The sequence below is a fragment of the Danio aesculapii genome, chromosome 8 (genome assembly GCF_903798145.1).
Source record: "Danio aesculapii chromosome 8, fDanAes4.1, whole genome shotgun sequence".
Taxonomy (NCBI): domain Eukaryota; kingdom Metazoa; phylum Chordata; class Actinopteri; order Cypriniformes; family Danionidae; genus Danio; species Danio aesculapii.
The window spans coordinates 36,816,501-36,838,307 of NC_079442.1; the positions used below are offsets into that span (position 1 = coordinate 36,816,501).

Here is a 21,807-nt window from a genome sequence, read left to right on the forward strand (position 1 = left end):
GCCGTAAGCAATTTTGTGACTGCACCAATATTTTCAGAGTCCCTTTCACAGGAAACTCATGAATAATAATGTATGTTCAGTGTCTACGAACTTCTCAGCCACAGAAAATTTCGGAACACCATTAACGTCATGCCTGGGTGTGGGGTTTATGTAAATTCAGGGTTTGTGATGTCACCAACCCAGGGCGTTACCTATTTTGGTCCCTACCAGCCATTTGTTGTATTCCTTAAAGAGATAGTTCACCCAAAAATTGTCATATACCCACCCTCAAGTGCTTCCAACCCTTTATGAGTTTCTTCTGTTGAACACAAAAGAAGATATTTTAAAGAAAGCTGAAAACCTGTAACCATTGACTTCCATAGTAGGAAAAACAAATGCTATGGAAGTCATTGATTACAGGTTTCTAGCTTTGTTATTTCTTTTGTGTTCAACCGAAGAAAGACACTCATAAAAGTTGGGAACAAGAGTAAAAGTAAAAAAAAAGTCATCATTAGGCCCACACAAAATCAAAACAGATTTCCGCAGATTTCTAGCCCATCGTTGAGTCTATTTATTTACTTGTGTAAATGAGTGTAATTTTATATTATTCAGTTTTTAAATGAATTTCAGTGATATTATTGCTTATAATATAAAATGTTCACATGATTTATTTACAATACATTTTGTAAAGTAATATTTTCTGTCTAGAAAAGATATATTAAATGAGAGACTTGCTTTGTTTAATAAGTGGATCTAATTTGATTTGCATTGTAAACATCAAATAAAAGTAAAAAAGGTATTATTTAAGTTAAATTTAATGTTTATATTAAGTGAAATATAAGTTTTTAGTTACGATACTCCCCAAAATCATTCCACATAAGTCCGCAGATTTTTTACAAATTTCTGTGCAGAAATAGCAACAAATGTTTGCAGATTCTGCCTGGCCCTAGTCATAATCAAGGACCCATTTTAATCCGTGTGTGTGTGTGTGTGTGTGTGTGTGTGTGTGTGTGTGTGTGTGTGTGTGTGTGTGTGTGTGTGTGTGTGTGTGTGTGTGTGTGTGTGTGCGTGCGTGCGTGCGTGCGTGCGTGCGTGCGTGCGTGCGTGCGTGCGTGCGTGCGTGCGTGCGTGCGTGCGTGCGTGCGTGCGTGCGTGCGTGCGTGCGTGCGTGCGTGCGTGCGTGTGTGTATAAAGTGCTCCACATAAATGAGTGTACCCCTCACAGATCTCTCTTTTAAATTAATATTTGAATAACATAGGATACTATAAGATGCTTTACAATAATGGTAACACTTTACAATAAGGTTGTATCAGTGACAAACATAAACAAACATAACATAAGCAAACAATGAACAATACATTTATTACAGTATTTGTTCATGTTTGTTAAAGTTAGTTTATGGAAATACTTTTGTGCAATCACAGTGCATTATCTGATGTTAACAAGCATGAGTTTGTATTTTAATAATGCATTATGAAATGTTGACCTATGATTAATAAATGCTGTACAAGTGTTGATCATACTTAATGTTAGTAAATACATAATAACTAATAAAATGTTATTGTAAAGTGTGACCACAATAATACATATGTGCATATTCATTAGATTAGTCACTTCCAAGGCTGAAACTGGAACTAATCTAGCAAAACAAACTTAATCACAGCCCAATAATGAGTAAACTCAAATTAATATGTTGTGGGAAATGGTAAATAAAATGTTTAAATCAAGAGAACCATAAAAAATATACAAATTTTGTATTTTTTTTGCAATAACTAATTTTAATTTAAATGTATTATATTTCTATTCCTAAGGATGTTAGTTGATGTTAGTTGAAATTCATATTTTAATAGATATAACTGTTTAATAAAACTGTTTTGTTTAAATGCACCATAAATTATTGGCAATAATCACTGAGAAATGGATAACAATATTCATTTTCAAAAGTGGGTGTATTCATTTATGCGGAGGACTGTGTGTAAGTAAATATATATATATATATATATATATATATATATATATATATATATATATATATATATATATATATATATATATATATATATGCCATCATAAAGTATTTCCAAGAAAAATGGGTTTCAAATGGAGAAACAGAATAATTCATGTTTGTCCCTCAGAGGCAGACAGAAATCAGACAGCCATTGTCTCTTCCTCTGATCCAACTGCTCTATTTATGTGGCCTCAGGGATACAATGAATCAAGCTGGGCTTTTTGCTATTGGGTCAACTGCAAGTTTGTCTGCTGCAGTGGATCCAGCTTTTACACACTGGGACTGTAATAGAGAACACAAGACCAGCCTCAAACAACTGTGCCAACAGTGTGTGTTACCTAGTAACCACTACTGAGGCATCATTGTGTTCTTTTATGACAAGACTGATAAGGATGTGTGTATTATTACAGATACCGCAAAAAGTCTTCATTCAACAGCAAAAACTTCACTGAAGGTTGGTGCCTGTTATATTCATATTTCTCTAAATGACTGGTTGCCGTTTAAAGAGATAATTCACCCAAAATAAAATAATAATCACATAATCGTTTTTACTCATCCTCAGCTTTTAGTGTTGATTTTTTTTTTTTTTTGAACACAAAAGATGATATTTTGAAGAATGTTGGACACAGGTAGTCAGTTATCTGTGATTGTAATAAATAAACAATAATAAATAAATGGTTGCTGGTTCCAACATTCTTCAAAATATCTTCTTCAATGTAAAACATGGTAGGTTCCACACGATTCCTTCATGTTGTCCCAACACAAATTGATTAATTTAACTTAATCATTTTACAAATTTCTGTGAATTGAACAAAATAATTAAGTTCTCCCCCCAAAAGTAGTTTGAACAAGCAGCAAAAGTCATTTTTAAGTGTTTTATCTTCAGTAAGAAAAAGAAACTTACATATATTTGGAATAATTAGAGGGAGTGCAAATGATGAGGTTTCATTTTTTGGGTGAACTGTCCCTTTACAAACCTTTCTTTTAATTTGATAGCTCTGTTTTTGCAGTCACCATTTAAGCCATTTGCGCTGTTTTTGCAATCACTTCCTCTATCCATGGTGACCAGATCATGTGGCTGTTTTTTGAAAAGGCTGTGTGACGTAGAGACTGTAAAAGCATTACGTTTGTGTTTTCCTCAGAGGAGCTCCATGCTGAAGTGTGCTATGCCGAATGCCTCCTCCAGAGGGCAGCACTCACTTTCCTTCAGGTCTGTCCTAGTGGTACATTCACTTTTGCTTCTGATATTAAACATGATTTGGCCTGTAGTCATTTATGTGAAGGAAACATTGTTGTTGACTACGATATTCTCTTAACTATGTTTTTCTTCAGGATGAAAATATGATCAGTTTCATAAAGGGAGGAATGAAAGTGAGAAACAGCTATCAAATATACAAGTAAGGTTTGCTGCTGTTATTGTTAATGTAAATATTGTATTGTTATTTTGTTAATATTGTATATGTAAATATAATAGTATTGCAAATAATAGTGTAAGAGCTATACAATTTTGTTTACAGATTTCGACGTTGTGAAAGATGTTATTTAAGAAAGCTGATTCTGCTTTGCTTGGCTCATTTTATGGGAATAATAATTTTATATTTGAAATAATTAACATTTAAATCCATAATTCATTATAAATATTATATTCTTTACATAAAATATTCCTTCCATCGTTATATATTATATATATAACATAACACAATAATGTACAAATTAAATGTTACATCTACATAGTTATAAAAATGATCATTCATTCATTCATTCATTTTCTTTTCGGCTTAGTCACTTTATTAATCTGGGGTCGCCACAATGGAATGAACCGCCAACTTATCCAGCATTTGTTTTATGCCGCGGATTCCCTTCCAGCTGCAACCCATCACTGGGAAACACATACACACTTATTCACACACTCATACACTATGGACACTTTAGCTTACCCAATTCACCTGTACCGCATGTCTTTGGACTGTGGGGGAAACCGGAGCACCCGGAGGAAACCCACGCGAACACAGGGAGAACATGCAAACTCCACACAGAAACGCCAACTGACCCAGCTGAGGCTCGAACCAGCAACCTTTTTGCTGTGAGGCGACAGCACTACCTACTGTGCCACTGTGTTGCCCTAAAAATGATCATATTTAATGCTACTTATTTAATTAAAAGGAATCAAACTAGTAAGAATACTAACAGTTTTTTAAATGATCATATTTAATGCTACTTATTAATTTACAATTAGATTAGATTAATAATAGTAAGCAAGTTTTATGTTTATATTAATTCTTTAAATCATTTTATTCATCTGAAGAACTGTATTTTGTGTGTTTTTATATAGAAGTATATCTTCATGTTTATTTATCTTGTGTTTAATTTGTGTTTCAATGCAAGGGAGCTTCATACGATCCTGAAGTCTTCAGGTTATGTTCAAGGTGGCAATCATGGTCATTTTGAGGGAGGTGTTAAACTCGGGATCGGGGCCTTTAACTTGGTGAGTGCACTTGCTTCCCTTACAATTTACCCAGAGCATTTATGAATCCTAGCATTAAGTTCACTGAGGACAAGGCTTGTGTTTTCTCAACCCCTCACCTGTGCTTCTCCCAGATGCTGTCGTTGTTGCCAACGCGGACTCTCAGGTTGTTGGAATTCGTGGGCTTTTCTGGTAACAAAGTGAGTATTGTGTAGTATTAAGCTTAGTTTGGCTCTGCTCATATCTGGCTTGTACAAATGAAATAGTATCTGAGTTTGGTTATTTTTTCTTTCTCTCCGAGTATTAAAAGTGTTTTATGCATATAATGAAGCACATGTATAATGAAGCACACAAGTGTGAATGACTTCTGTGTGTTATGTCCGTGTGTTAACCCATTAAATAATAATTCTGTTGAAAGTTACTCATCCTCCACTTTTGCCATCAGTTTGTGTAGAGTAAAAGGGTGAGAAAACCATTATTTTTTTTCATCTTTAAGCATGTTTGATTTATTTATTTATTTTTTGTACAATGGACATCTAAATTAAAGAACACATTTTATTTAACTTTTTAAAATTAATTTATTTTATTTAATTTATTTTATTTATTTAATTTAATTTAAATTAATTTAATTTTAAAATGTAAAGGAATTTTATTTGGCACTTTTTCAATCATACTTGTAAAACAATGTTTTACAAAACACAGTGACATCTGGAAGAGCACCAGTTATTTATTGATTTTTTTTTTTTTTTTATTCAACAAAATAAATTTAAGTAACAAAGGAGTTCCAAAAGTAGAAATATTTGATCATCGTCCATATCGCTGTTTATATTACACTTACATTACCAGACAACGCCTGACGCATTTGTATTACATTCCAAATAGTTCCGTTAGCAGCACCACAGAGGAAAATGAAACAATGCTGACTGGACCAGATCACCATGGAATGGTTAAGCAAACCGAATCACGTGGCCCTATAGTGGAAAAGTGGCTAATATGTCCTCTTCCAGTTTCTCATACGCTTAAGTTGTTTTCTGGGGGAGTTTACCAAGTTAGAGACATTGTAAAGTATTATAGAAATCACAGATTTAGATGACCAATTTCTCTTGCTTTGGCTGAATGGGTCATCCCTTTGGCTTTCATTTGGACAGCCTGTTTCAGTCACTTTAGAAAAGCTGACCATCGTGTGTAAAGTCATATTAAATAGGTTTTTTCAGATCATTAAGTAAATTAAGGCATCTGTTCTCTGATTTTGATCAATGCTAATAGTTTTTTATACTGTGTTTCAAAATCATTAGATTTGCCTAAATTCTAGTTAACTGATGTTAGGATTACTTCAAAATGTAGGAAACTGTTGTGTAATTTTGATCTCCTCTGTGTATTTGTGTGTGTTTTAGGAGTTTGGTCTTGAGCAGCTCCAGGAGGGCTCCTCTGAGCACACGTTTAGGTCTTTCTTGTGTAACATGTTGTTGCTTTGCTACCACACCTTCATGAGTTTCATTCTGGGTAAGAGGAGATATTTTATGAATTGTGTATATATACAGTTGAAGTCAGAATTATTAGCCCCCCTGTTTATTTTTTTCCCAATTTCTGTTTAACAGAGATTTTTTTTCAACACTTCTAAACATGATAGTTTTAATAACTCATTTCTAATAACTGATTTCTTTTATCTTTGCCATGATGACAGTAAATAATATTTGACTAGATATTTTTCAAGACACTTCTATACAGCTTAAAGTGACATTTAAAGGCTCAACTAGGTTAAGTTAACTAGGCAAGATAGGGTAACTAGGCAAGTTATTGTATTACGATGGTTTGTTCTGTAGACTATCGGACAAAAATATAGCCTAAAGGGGCTAATAATTTTGACCTCAAAATGGTTTTTAAAACATTAAAAACTACTCTTATTCTAGCCGAAACAAAACAAGTAAGACTTTCTTCAGAAGAAAAAATATTGTCAGACATATAGTGAAAATTTCCTTGCTCTGTTAAACATCATTTGGGAAATACTTAAAAAAGAAAAACTAATTCTGACTTCAAGTCTATATATATATTTTTTTACTTCTCAAATAATTTTACGCTTTTGTCAGATACTGGAATACATGCATATGTTTTAGCACACATACATTAACATGTACTTTACATTCTTAGATGTGCATATGGTATACATAGGAATGGAGAACAAATACAAGTATACAAAAATGGAAAGAAAAAAACTACAAAGCAAATTAACTGGAAAGAAAAACTAAGTAGATGCAGGGGGTCGTCAGTTATATGCAAATTTGAACTAAAAATACAATCTGAGATGTTGCATAATTGGTCCATTTTCCTAGGTATGAAATATATTGTTAAATTTTCTGATTTACAAATGCTGTAATTTGCTTTTTTTAAATAAATGCTTGTTGTAATTTCCATACATGCATATAGGGTAGGTAATAATTTTTATGGCAAAACTTTTTTTTTTAACATCCACCAAACGAATATATTTGAACACACCTCTTTTTAATAATCCCTGAGGTATACATCTATAATAAAAATACTCTCTAAGTATATTGTAAATTTAAAGACATTTTATAAGGCATTCTGTGTTTTTTTCTAAAAGTTTTTAATAAAAAAGCAGTCCCAGAAAATGGGATTTGCATTTTGGCTCCCACATGAATTGCGTTTTGAATTCATATGTGGTAGATCAGATGTACTGTAACACTGTTGTTTTGTTTCTCCTTGGGTTTATCTGTTTGTCCTTCAGGCACTGGAGAGGGGGATGTGGAAGATGCAGAAAAACTGCTTCTGCCTTATCTGAAAAAGTATCCGAAGGTACATATCTGACCATTTTTTTCTATATTTTGGGGATATATAATTTCAAGTAGTGTGTGATATATTTGTTTAAGAATATAAAGGCTTCAGAATAAAAGTGCAAAATAAATGGAGTAAATACTGTAAATATAATCTTAATTCCTGCCCAAACACATGCAGGTTTGTAACAGATTTGCATAATGGCTGCCTGTAGACTATTTCAATGTGGTCATGTCATTAGCTCATGAACATTTTCTGGTTGTTATCAAACTATTTCATAACTGTAACAAGAAGAAATTCAATCACAACCTAATGTTAAAACAGCTATCATAACAGTATTTATCAATATGTGTTTTTGGATTCTTAAAAGCTATAGAAATTAAAAATGTAAAGCAAAAAACACGTTGGCACCGTTGTTTTTGTTTACATCCCTCAAAAATGGTCTATTTTCATCGATGGCTGTAGAAATCTTTATGCATAAAACACTATAGTAGTATTAATAATCGAGGCCTGGAAGGTTTTAGTTATGGTTGTCGACATGTTAACAAGACACAATTGTTTTCTTTTTTGTGTGCTGCAAAAATAAACTTCCAAACGATAAGATGAAATCACAACAGCCCTTCAGACCAATCAGAGCAGAGTAGGATCTTTTAAAAGAGAGTCCAAATTTCATAAGGATCCATTCCAGACACTGTAAAAAAAGAACTGATGCATGCAATGTATATTATAAGCAAATATCTACTTGTGTGTGTGTATATATATATATATATATATATATATATATATATATATATATATATATATATATATATATATATATATATATATATATGTATATATATGTATATATATATATATATATATATATATGTATATGTATGTGTGTGTGTGTATATATATGTGTGTGTGTATATATATATATATATATATATATATATATATATATATATATATATATATATATATATATATATATATATATATATATATATATATATATATATATATATATATATATTATACTGTATGTATATATATATATATATAGTGTATATATATATATATATAATGTATATATTACACTGTATATATTATTTTACATATTATACTTGTATTTAAACCTACTGTACAAAATTAGGCTACCTACCGTAAAAAAGTGAAAAGCCTTAAACATTATGCAAATATTCTTCAAACGTCAGCTGAAAATGATGCTAATGTGTATAATAAGCTGTTCATTGTTCTAAAATAGTAGAGTAGGAATTTTATATTTGTATAAAATATAAAATTGTTTATTGCTGTGTTCTTGTTAGGGATCCATTTTCCTGTTTTTCGCTGGTCGAATAGAGGAAATTAAAGGAAATCTGGATGCTGTAAGTGATTAAATAATGCATAAGGAATTTGAGTATTCTTGCTATATATTTTTTAAATATTTTATTATTGTTGTTATTATTAACAAATTATTTTATTTCTTATATTTAAGTATAATTTAAGTAAAATTCTTGTATTTAAGCATGCTTGTGTGTTCATATGCATGTTCTTGTTTTTAAGGCTATCAAGCGTTTCGAGGAGTGTTGTGAAGCTCAGCAGGACTGGAAACAGTTCCATCACATGTGTTACTGGGAGCTGATGTGGTGTTTCACCTACAAGAGGCACTGGAAGATGGCCTACTTCTACGCAGACCTGCTCAGTAAAGAAAACAACTGGTCTAAGGTGAAAGTCTGAAATACACATTTGACTGGTGCAATTAATGTATTTGGTCAAGAGGTTGTTTCTGCGAAAAAATGGTTGTGTGTGCCAATTAGAATTGAATAATTAGTTTACCTTAGTGTGCGCAAACATGAAGTAGAAATTAAATTAAAATATGCATTAAATGTCATGTAGTTTACCAGAAAAAAAACAGGAATAATGTAAAAAATATATGATTAGAATTTCATTTCAAATAACCGTTTTCTGTTTTAATATAATCTAATATTGCTATTTAATATAAGATAATGAACTCTAGTCTATTCCTGTGATGACAGCCAAATTTTCAACTGCCATTTTATTATGATCCCTCAAAAATATTTTTTATATTTTGATTATTTTTATATTTGTATATACAGATGAAGTCAGAATTATTAGCCCCCCCTGTTTATTTATTTCCTCAATTTCTGTTTAATGGAGAGATTTTTTTTCAACACATTTCTAAACATAATAGTTTTAATAACTCATCTCTAATAACTGATTTATTTTATCTTTGCAATGATGACAGTAAATAATATTTGACTAGATATTTTTCAAGACACTTCTATACAGCTTAAAGTGACATTTAAAGGCTTAACTAGGTTAATTAGGTTAACTAGACAGGTTAGGGTTATAAGGCAAGTTATTGTATAACGATGGTTTGTTCTGTAGACTATCAAGAAAAAAAATTTGCTTAAAGGGGCTAATAATTTTAACCTTCTCCAGAAAAAAATATATATATTATCAGACATACTGTGAAAATTTCCTGGCTCTGTTAAACATCATTTGGGAAATATAAAAAAAAAAAAAAAAAAAAACAATGGGGGCTAAAAATTCTGACTTTACTGTGTGTATATATATATATATATATATATATATATATATATATATATATATATATATATATATATATATATATATATATATATATATATATATATATATATATATATATATATATATATATATATATATACACACACACACACACACACACACACACACACACACACACACACACACACACACACACACACACACACACACTTTATAATAGCATGTTTGTGCATATACATTAAATTAGTCAGTACTAAAGCCAAATGTGAAGCTAATCTAACAAACTTATGTAGTTGTAGAAAATTTGTAGTTTAGAATTTGTTTTTCCAATATTTTGCATGAATTTAAATGTATTATGTTTTTATTTCTGAAGATGTTCGGTGACTAAAATATAATTTTAATGGATTTATCTGTTTAATAAAACTGTTTTGTTCAAATGCATCAAAATAAATGTCCTATATTCACTGAGAAATGGATACAAATATTCATTTTCAAAATGGGGTAATTTACTCATTTTTGCCGAGCACTGTACATATATTTATTTTATAGTTAGTTTTAGTATCTAATAATTATATTAGTTTGTATATTAGAATTGAATTGAAGCTTTTGCTGCAAGTTAAAACGCTCTGCTGATGTAATGTGAATGGTGGTTGAGGACAATTAATCTCCCACCAGGGTATTTGTGTTTACAGTGCAGTTTGGAACTCATTGCTCTTTTTTTTTTTTTTTTTTTCTTTTTTTCTCTCACACGCACTTTTTCTTCAGGCCACATATGCGTATATGAAAGGTGCTTACCTCAGCATGCTGAGTCAAGAGGAATGCCAGCCGTTCGGGGAGAATGAAGTGGCTTTGTTTAGGTAATGGCCAGGGAATGGTGCGCGTGAGCATGTACATTTTTGTTTGAGTCTTTTGTGGATGTTTTTAAGGATGCAATCACATGATTAAATACAAGTCTTTAAATCAGATAAAGTGACATCATAAAAAATGCTTACTGCACTGTAATGTATACCAGTAAACCTAAACTGCAATGTCATTCAGTTCAAACAAGCATTGCAAAAACTTAATATATTGGATGCAATTGGAGCCCATCTCCTTGCTAATATAAATAGACATTATATATGCATGAATTAAACTGTATTATTATCTAAACTGACCTTTTTTGCACTTTTCAGGCAAGTTTCCAGTCTGAAGCAAAAAATTGCTGGGAAATCACTGCCCACAGAGAAGTTTGCCATTAGAAAAGCCAGACGCTATAATACCGATAATGTCATTCCTCTTCCAGCACCTCCACTGGTCAGTGTTCACTATTATATAGATCCCGCTCTCTGTCTCTCTCTCTGTGTGTGTGTGTGTTTATCTCTGTGTATATTTTTTTCTGTCTTATTTACATAGTTCATACAGGAAGTGTTCTTGCATCTCTGACCATTGTGTCTCAATATGTTTAGAGCAATGTTCAGATGAGTTGAACCTGATGGTGTTCTATGTCTATAAACATGCTTCCTGTTCTATTCCATTGTGCTCATTTTTTTCTATTTTTAAGCGCAAGATGTCCTGTGTGAACGGCACTTTAATTAACAAAGAATAAGGAATTAGACCATCCTGATTTTTGTAATCCCTTTGCAAAATAAACAATGGGAAACACCTGGACGAGACACGGTCTTCCATTTGCGCTCATTGTGAGAGTATGTTTGCACGACAGGAGATGATGTATATCTGGAACGGCTACACTGTGATCGGGAAGCACAAGGACCTGACAGAGGGCATGCTGAAGACATTGGACGAGGCCCAGCAGACGCTTGAGCAAACGCCAAGTAAATTCCCACCTCACATAAAGCAGCACCACTTACAGTTGAAATCAGAATTATTAAACCCCTTTTGAAATTTTTATCTTTTTTAAAATATTTCCCAAATGATGTTGAACAGAGCTCACAGTATGTCTGATGATATTTTTTCTTCTGGAGAAAGTCTTATTTGTTTTATTTCGGCTAGAATAAAAGCAGTTTCTATTTTTTTATAAAACCATTTTAAGGTCAAAATTATTAGCCCCTTTAAGCTATATTTTTTCGATAGTCTACAGAACAAACCATCTTTATACAATAACTTGCCTAATTACCCTAACCAGCCTAGTTAATATCAAGCAAAATATTATGTTATGTCATCATGGCAAAGATGAAAATAAATCAGTTATTAGAAATGAGTTATTAAAACTGTTTAGAAATGTGCTATTTAGAAATGTATTAAAAATCTCTCCGTTAAACAGAAATTGGGGGAAAAAATAAACGGGGCTAATAATTCAGGGGGTTTAATAATTCTGACTTCAAGTGTAACTTTTAAAGAAGTTGTGTATCAGAATTCTTGCACATTGAAGAGGACAATTCACTCAAAACAAATCTTTTAATTGCCTTTGACTTGTCACAAACCTGAAACCTGTTTGAGTTTCTTCACAAAAGAAGTTATTTAGAAGTCTTTGTAAATTATATCCCTTTGCAATTTCTTTATATATATATATATATATATATATATATATATATATATATATATATATATATATATATATATATATATATATATATATATATATATATATATATATACATGTATGTATGTATGTATGTATGTATGTATGTATGTATATATATATATATATATATATATATATGTATGTATATATATATATATATATATATATATATATATATATATATATACAGCAGTCTATAGAGGGTCAAAGCATTTGTGAGACTTTCAAAATCCTGAAAAGTAACCAAATGCATTGTAAAAACATTCCACGTGACTTCAGTGGCTCATCCGTTATCATATGAAGCTCCAAGAACACATTGTACACCAAAAACAGACAAACTGTAAAAACAACTTTCACAGTTTTTTGGCTTACAAAAGTGTTCTTGGAGCTTCGTGGGATTACAGTTGAAGCACTGAAGTCACTTGGAATGTTTTGACTAAGTTTTTGGTTCCTTTTCTGGACATTTCTGGATTCTTGCCGTCTATGGAGGATGAGAAAGATCCCAAATTTATCTAAAATGTATTGTTTAGTGTTCCAAAGGTGAACGAAGGGGATTGGAACAACATGAGGGAGAGTTATCAATAAAAGAATTGTAATTTGTTGGGGAACCAACCCTTTAATGAATGATTTTTTTTTGTTAACCAGGGACTGTTAATAGCATGATTATTTTCATTTCTAAATGTGTGTAACATAAATGTGTGTGTTTGCCTGCAGGGACTGAGTTCACCACAGATGACCAGTGTGTGGTTAGTCTACTGAAGGGCCTCTGTCTCAAACACTTGGGTTACAAGGAGGAAGCTGAACATTACTTCACCCTCGTCCTCTGCAAGTCAGTCTTACTCTTTTGCTTCGCAACAAATCACACTGATATGAAGAGAAGTGTTTGCGGTTTCCTTTGTGTAGATTTAAGAAGACATGGCCTATTTTTGGCACAAAGTTGTTTTGCAAATGTTGTGTTATTCATTTGCAGGAGTCTGAATGGTATAATGTAATGTAAAACGACATGTTCTGTGATTCCACGATAGAATAAGAGACATTTAATGTTTTAATCTTCGGCGTGTCATGGCTAATAGAGAATGGGATCTGTAAAAATGGCCTTGCAAATGTTCTCTTTCTCTCGTTTTGTGTTTCTACAGTGAGAGTCTGATTAAATATGACCACTACCTGGTTCCCAATGCACTGCTGGAACACGGTTTACTGTGCTTGGAGGAGGGGAGAATAGAGGAAGCCATCAAACTTCTAGAGGCAGCAAAGTAAGTTTGCTCTGACAGGGAATCTTTTACACATTTTAAATAGCAATGTACACAGTTTGTAGATGGAACCGATTATCAGGAGTCTTGATCAGTTTCCTAAAGGAGGCACAGATACCCTTACTAAGGTGCTGTTTACACTAATGCATTTTCAATTAAACATTTATAAGTTACGCCAAAGTCCGTTTAAGGCAAGTCATTTCACTCAGCGGCTGTCTTTAAAATGCTTCTCGGGCAGTATGCTCAGGCATTCTGTCTGAATGGGAAAACATCAAATTCTCTAAAACTACATGCCAAGCTTACAATTACATTACATATTCATATTACATATTTACAGAATCACCAATAATATTCTAACCAAGAATATAAAACAACAACTGTCTCATAAGTTTAGTCTCTAAACGTTAGAATCAAACTAAATTGGCATTTTTTCAGGTTGCCCAAGCTAATGCACATGCACACTCAAAGGGAACGAGATCACGACACCAACCTTATTTATGGCTGTTCTACACATGATCATCCTCTGAATAATGATCGTCGGATCGCGCTGCTCTTCTGAAGTAATCCACAATTGCGAATTGGTCTTGATTGCGAATCTCCTCCAGAAATAACCGCGACTATTTGTTTATACGTTTGTGAGTGTTTGAGTAGTTGCTGTCATGTAATATGCGTTCGAAAGTATGCGTTTGTTAAAACAAAAGTTTTAGCAAAAAGTATAGTTGGTTAATTTAATAGTACAGATTTAAAGCTTTATTTTGATGTGTTTCTTACATCTGTGAAGTAAGTATTCGCTGAGATTCCAGTGCATTTGTTCACCACAAAAATTGTCTTAAATGCTCACGTCTGATCCGAGCTTTTCCCCCTGAAGAAACATCAGTCTAGTGGTGGATGATTGGCTTGTGTACTAGTAGGCAGGGCTTCATTCACCATATTGACCGTTACACTTTTCCACATTTAAAACTATATATGGTGACATGTCTTGTGCATTCTGTGGTCAAATACGTCTAGCATCCACACTACTCTGGCATCTTCAACCAGCAAAAACAAAGCGTTTTAATAAGCGAAAGACCACCGTTTAAATTTGGAGAAGCTGGTGTTCTGTTTCAGTATAGACTTTTAAAGCAGAGACGGAGCTGGTTGGTCTTCTGCACTTTTATATCGTTTCTTGATTCGTCAAGACCCTTGATTCGATTACACAACGTGTAGATGGCAAATACGGATGATGGCCAGTGAGCATAGGGGTGATGTATTAATAGTTTTAGGCTGTATATTTGATGGAGATCATTTTTGAAATGCAATATAATGCCAGTCTGACTTTGATTAATTATAAAACATAGTATTTATTACTGAAATGCATGTAAAATGCACTTAAACGTAACAGAAATTAGAGTTTTATTTTATTAATGACAGATCTATTCATTTGGCTTTTGTTTGACATGTACGTTTTTACAAATGTTTTTCTATATCTCTCTTTACAATAAGGTCTATTAGTTAACATTAATGTTTTAACCATTTTTATTGTATGTTATATTGCTATTAAAGCTGTACTAATATCTTGTTTGCTGATACTTCTACTTAGAATTTTGATCAATTTAAAACCAAAGGCTGATATTGATACTGAAAATGACTTGCTCCTTAAATGTCTTTTTGAAATGAAGGCTTTGATGGCTTTTAATAAAGTTTTAAAGAAAACAAAACAGAAGTAATGTTTTTTTGATGTACTGTTGGGACTCCTATTCAATTTAGGTTCGTTAGCTCAGCATATTAAGCCTACAGCCACAAATTTAGGGGTAAAAAAAAAATCTATATAAACCAAAAGAGACGGTAATCCATGCTTTTATGACAACTCGATTACTGTAATGCACTCCATGTGGGGAGTACCAGTTCAGCTAATGCCCATGTACAAATGGTGCAAAATGCTGCAGCACGCCTGTTAACTGGTACTCACAAATATAACCACAATTCCCCCATGTTCGCTTCGCTTCATTGGTTGCTAGTGAATTTTAGAATACAGTTTAAGATTCTTTTATTTTATTTTTTTATATCTCTAAATGGTCTTGCCCCACCTTATATCTCTGAGCTGACACACCCCTATAAGCCCACTCGTTCTCTCAGGTCAGTTGATCAGCTTCTCTTGATTGTGCCAAAAACAAAGTGTAAGCGTAGAGGGGATCGTGCTTTTGCTGTGGTTGGTACTAGACTCTGAAATGATTTGCCACTGCCCGTTAGACAGGCCTCTTCCGTGTTCTCATTTAAATCAGTTTTTTTTTTTCGTTAGCATTTGCAAGCTAATCTAACTACCTAGTTATTTTAATTAATATGCCTTTTTAGGTAGTTTATCTATATTTTATCTTGTATTTTATATACTATTATGTTTATTTTGTTGTATATTTTCTGTACAGCACTTTGGCTCACTTCTGTGTTTTTAAAGTGCTCTATAAATAAAATTTGACTTGACTTAACTTGACTGATGGTTAAAGGTCCCGTGAAATTAAAATACAAGTTTTTAGATGTCAGATTCAGTCTTTTATTTTTAAGAAAATCTATAATCTAGTGTGCTCCAAAAGAGTGACAAAATTAGCATTTAGAAAATATAAACATCCAAAGCTTGCAGTTTGTCACCTCTGCTTGAATCGATCAACGATTTTTATTTCACGTCACCTCCTACTTCAGTTTCTCATCAAATCTTGACCAATCAAATGCTCTCTAGTATCTGAAATGCCCCGCCCCCTATAAGGCATTTCTTGTTTCCTTTTCATTTGATGCATTTGAGCTCAACCACTCTCGTTGGCAGAGCTGTGGTAAAGAAAACAAATGCTATTGGCTGTTTTTTTTAAAACAGGAGGAGCTTTTCTGTCCCACCCTATCTTAATTTTTCAGTTGAGATTATGTCAAACATCGAATAAAAAAAGCACATTCCAAAGCACTTCACAGGACCTTTAACTAATTAAAAATTTGATCAATGTAAATTTTAAATGCCTGTCAATTAGTCCAAAGTGTAGCTGGTAAAGTGGCTAGTATTGTATACAGGTGAGTAAGTGATAAATAATGCTTATGGCCAATTTTTTTTCCATATAATTCCAAAAACTATTGTTGTATCCCGAGATTTTATTTGTCACGTCATTTCCTTATTAATTCTGAACAATGATTTTTTTTTTTATAGACAAAACTACAAGAACTACTCCATGGAATCCCGAACACACTTCCGGATTCAGGCAGCTCTACATAAGGCCCGAGGCACAGCTCTGAATGGAGACCATTCCTCACCCTCCAGCCCTTAACACCTGGGTTTCCACTGGGTCACAGCAATTAAGATCAGGCTTGAAATGGGTTGGCAAGTGCCCAGAGAGGCACTAAAGGAGCACATGACCCAAACCGAGCTCATAGTGACGTCTCCTTCATTTAAAAAACGCATATAGAGATTTTTACAGTACATGGACAACAGCTGCATGAATATGTCACGTCAAGTGCCATGCAATTTAGCCAAGACCCAGAAATGACATCATGCTGTTGTGATGTCATACTAATAACATCATGCTTTTAGAATACTGTACTTGTGGTGTTAATGTTGGGGATGACGATAATGATATGATACACAATGTTAGAGGTGTAACAGTATGCATATTTATTCATTTTCCTTCAGCTTTGTCTCTATTTCAGAGGTCGCCACAGCAGAATGAACCGCCAACTGTTCCAGCATATGTTTTACGCAGCGGATGCCCTTCCACCTGCAACGCAGTACTGGGAAAAATCCATACACACACACATTTATACACTACGGCCAATTTAGTTTATTCAATTCAGCTATACCGCATGTCTGTGGACTGTGGGGGCAACTGCAGGACCTAGAGGGAACCCACGCTAACACAGAGAGAACTAGCAAACTCCACACAGAAATGCCTACTGTTCCAGCCAGGACTCGAACCAGCGACTTTCTTGTAGTTAAATTGTCTGTAGTGTTTGTGTGTGAATATGTGTGTGTATGGATGTTTCCCAGTAATGGGTTGCAGCTGGAAGGGCATTGCTGCGTAAAACATATGCTGGATAAGTTGACGGTTCATTCCGCTGTGGCGACCCCAGATTAATAAAGGGATTCAGTCGAAAAGAAAATGAATGAATGAACAACCATGTCAATCTCTTAAATAGAACGACTCACAAAGTGAAATGTTGAATTACATTGGAACGTTGCCTAGTAAGACTGGGGAAAAAACTGCTTAAAAAAACTAAAACCAAAATAGCAACAGAAAACATTGAAACAATTTTGACCACTTCATATAGACTAATTTTGTTGGGGAAAAATTTCATTCTGTATAATTTGTATCATTATTTTAATGTATTTTTTGTTGGTCAGTTATCTACAAAATAAACAAAAAGACTGAATACATTTTAAGTGAAATGAGGTGCAAATAATACTTTTTGGCCTTAAGGGAGTTATAAATTAAATTCAAGTAGGCCTATTATAACATAAAATGTAATGTTTCTGACAATTTTCTTTACAATTTGAGTTACGAATTACAGTATCGATACTACTTGGTATCATGATACTTCAGCCGGTACAGTAACGTAAGATTTATTAATAATATCGCGACAACCCTACTACACACTACTATAAAAATTTATGAATGAAATAAAATAAGAATAAGAGCGCAAAGTGCTTTCAATTGAGGATGAATAATAATTTATTCTACATTATTCCCCACACCTTTAATCCAGTAATAACAATAATCTTTGTGTTGTTATTTTTGATTAATCTTTAAATGAATTTATTTGTTTTAGCTTAAAAAAAACAGGAAAAAAAGCAATTTGTTAATTTTCCCATTGTACCAAACTCAGGTACGTACTTTCAATTTTGTGTACTGTTACACCCCTACAGGATCAAGAATATTGTCTCTCGGAAATAAGACGTAAGGCCATTTGTAAATCATTATTGGCTGCTTTCAGAGCTCTTCTTGGTAATGCTCTCCGTTATTGGTCACTCTGTGACATCAGTAGCCTAGACATGTCTGTGACTGACAGCGAACCATTTTATTTGGATTTACATGTGCACAAATATTAGTTTACTTATAACCTTTGGAGTTTAAATAGGTTATAAAATAAATCTATTCTTCAGAGGTAATTTGATGAATGTGTGTTTTGATATCATGGGTTACTCTTTAATTAGAGAACTGTGGCCTTGTCAAATCTCATGCACAGGATTACTTTGTGTACATTAACTTTGTGCACATATTCAGTTTTAGAAGTGAATAAAAAAAAAAGAAAACAAGCATCTTCATAATAGCAAAAAATCAGAATGTAAACTGGAAGATTTGTTTAGTTTAGTCGGGTTTATTAGTTTCTATTTATTCATTAATATGGCGTCTTTCAAAAATGTCCCGTTTTAAGTGGGCAGCTGAATGTGTCTTTTAGAAAGGCAGTCTCCTTTATGTGGACTCGGTCCAGATCCTACTTGAGCTCAAACAAACAAGTCTTTTAGATACATGCAGGACAGGCTGGCATGTCAGCACCAGCCAACGTGAGCAATGCATTGACAACCACTGCAGCCTTACACTAGGAAAAGAAAGAAAAACCGAGCTGCTTGAGGACAGAGGATTGTACTTTGTTCTCTGTGTGAATGTTACTTGATGGAGCTTTTCCCCATAGCGTGGAGCTCCAGCAACTAAACACAGCATAGTCCTTAGATACTGCAAAGGCTTGTGCTGTATTCATTTCTCCCAGAATAGTTCAATAGCATCCATGGGTATTTATCCTTCTGCAGTGTTATCTTTACAGTGCCTGTTTTATGAGATCCACTTACCAGTCTACCAAAGATAAATTTACGTAAATCATCAGATCAAATGTGGCCAAAAAATAAGATTTAAAAAAAATGAATGTAGTTTTCATTGTTACGGTTTTTGTCCACCTACCCCCCCTTTTTGTTCCTACTGATTTTGATTGATTGCAATGGTCTCAAACTCAATTCCTGGAGGGCAGCAGCTCTGCACAGTTTAGCTCCAACCAGCTCCAACACCTGCTTAATAGCCTCTTGTAGTCTTGAACAGTTTGATTTGGGTTGGAACAAAACTGTGCAGAGCTGCGGCCCTCCAGGAATTGAGTTTGAGACCTATGTTTTACAGGCTTTGGGCTATAGAGGTCAGCAAATCCTGTGTGTGGTGCATGGCTACTGTGTAAACACATTCCTGTAAATACTGAACTTACATTTTCTAATTTAAAATTAAAGGATATAATCGCATTCCAAAAGACATCTCCTTTGATTTTCTTTCTTGAGCCTTAAGGGGACTTTCTTAAAGAGATTTCCCAGAAATGAGTTAAAGAGTTATAGTCTTCCGTGGAATATAAAAGGAAGTGCTTGGCAGTAATTAGTCACTTTGATTACGTGGAAATGTGTTTTGTTCTATAAAGATCTGATAAAGGCACAGTGGCTCAGTGGTTAGCACTGTCACCTTACAGCAAGAAGGTCTCTGGTTTAAGTTCCGGCTGGGCCAGTTGGCATTTCTGTGTGGAGTTTGCATGTTCTCTCCGTGTTCATATGGGTTTCCTCCGGGTGCTCCGGTTTTCCCCACAGTCAAAGACATGCGCTGTAGGTGAATTGAATAAACTAAATTGGCCATAGTGTATTAGTGTGTGTGAATGAGAGGGTGTATAGGTTTCCCAGTACTGGGTTGCGGCTGGAAAGGCATCTGCTGTGTAAAACATATGCTGGAATAGTTGACGGTTTGTCCCTCTGTGGTGACCGCTGATAAATAAGAGACTAAGCCGAACTAAAATGAACAAATGAATGATCCTTAAATATAAGATTGATTTTTTTTTTGTACTTTGTTGATGATGATCAATAAAAATTCATTATACATTGTTTCACAAACCTTAAATCTAGTAATAACAATAATCTTTGTGTTATTTTTGATTAGATTAGAAACAAAGTCTCATCTTTCAAATGATTTTACTATTTTTTTTTGTTGCCAAATATATTTATTAACATTTTGTGCAGATAAAATATCATATACATACAAAAATATGTAATGCACTGTTCTGCTTTTTCACAACTAAGTACGAATGGGCATAAAAACAATATAGTTATTAAATAACACCGTAAATATAAAAAATAAATTAATAAAATAAATTTATAAACAATAACAAATAAACTAACAATAAAAGTAATTTATAATAATAATAATAATAAGGCTTTATTCCTCTTCTGCTTCAAGATCAGTAGTGTCAATATAATTAAACAAAGGTTTCCATGTTTTGTAAAAAGATTTTAAAGACCCTCTTGATGAATACCTAATTTTTTCCAACTTTAAACAAAAACATTTCTTTTATCCATCTGTCATATGACGGTGGAGATGTTTGTTTCCCCTTAAGGAGAATAAGCCTCCTAGCCAATAATGTGGTAATAGCTACAACGTTCTGTGTTGTTGGAGGCGAATTTGGCTCAAAAGGAATTCTAAATAGTGATGTTAGAAGGTTTGGAGTGGCTGATATGTTAAAAGTTTTTTCAAAAGTATCGAATATTGATTTTACTAGTTTTAGCATAAAATACTACAGGAAAAAAGGCATTTTATGTTTAATTTTAAGTTACATTTTATAATTTAAGATTAAAGGATATAATAGAATTCCTAAAAACATCTCTTTTGATTTTCTTTTTTAAGCTTTAAGGGGACTTTCTTAAAGAGATTACCCAGAAATGAGTTAAAGAGTTATAGTCTTGGCAGAAATTAGTCACTTTGTCAGTTTGTGTCAACTAAAAATAGTAAGTGTCAACTAAATATATTATCATTTTGAGCTAAATAAAATGTTATAAAACATCTATATCCACCAAATATTCTTATTCTTATAAATCTTCTGAAGTTAAAACATTGGAATGGTATTGTCTAAATAAAATATATAAACATGTACAGTTGAAGTCAGAATTATTAGCCCCCCTTTGATTTATTTATTTATTTTTTAATATTTACCAAATTATGTTTAACAGAGCAAGGAAATTTTCACAGTATGTCTGATAATATTTTTTATTCTGGAGAAACTCTTATTTGTTTTATTTCTGCTAGAATAAAAGCAGTTTTAATTTTTTTAAAACAAAGGTCAAAATTATTATCCCCTTTATATTTTTTTCGATAGTCTACAGAACAAACCATCATTATACAATAACTTGCCTAATTACCCTATTCTGCCTAGTTAACCTGAATAACCTAGATAAGCCTTTAAATGTCACTTTAAGCTGTATAGAAGTGTCTTGAT

At 32.9% G+C, this 21,807-nt stretch overlaps 1 protein-coding gene across 2 annotated transcripts in view; it reads left to right on the forward strand.

Moving 5' to 3' along the window:
* The window catches only part of ttc39a (tetratricopeptide repeat domain 39A), a 45,575-nt gene extending 25,766 nt beyond the window's left edge, over positions 1 to 19,809 (forward strand). For both annotated transcript variants that reach the window (XM_056463881.1, XM_056463880.1), the window contains 15 exons: positions 2,399 to 2,442; positions 3,131 to 3,198; positions 3,321 to 3,385; positions 4,374 to 4,473; positions 4,587 to 4,652; positions 5,847 to 5,955; positions 7,196 to 7,263; positions 8,553 to 8,612; positions 8,791 to 8,952; positions 10,567 to 10,658; positions 10,974 to 11,094; positions 11,501 to 11,612; positions 13,037 to 13,151; positions 13,459 to 13,575; positions 16,736 to 19,809. In XM_056463881.1, coding sequence (XP_056319856.1) covers positions 2,399 to 2,442; positions 3,131 to 3,198; positions 3,321 to 3,385; positions 4,374 to 4,473; positions 4,587 to 4,652; positions 5,847 to 5,955; positions 7,196 to 7,263; positions 8,553 to 8,612; positions 8,791 to 8,952; positions 10,567 to 10,658; positions 10,974 to 11,094; positions 11,501 to 11,612; positions 13,037 to 13,151; positions 13,459 to 13,575; positions 16,736 to 16,853 — 1,417 coding nt within the window. In that variant the 3' untranslated portion in view covers positions 16,854 to 19,809. The remainder of the gene's footprint in view (positions 1 to 2,398; positions 2,443 to 3,130; positions 3,199 to 3,320; positions 3,386 to 4,373; positions 4,474 to 4,586; positions 4,653 to 5,846; positions 5,956 to 7,195; positions 7,264 to 8,552; positions 8,613 to 8,790; positions 8,953 to 10,566; positions 10,659 to 10,973; positions 11,095 to 11,500; positions 11,613 to 13,036; positions 13,152 to 13,458; positions 13,576 to 16,735) is intronic.
* The last annotated feature ends 1,998 nt before the right edge of the window (positions 19,810 to 21,807 follow it).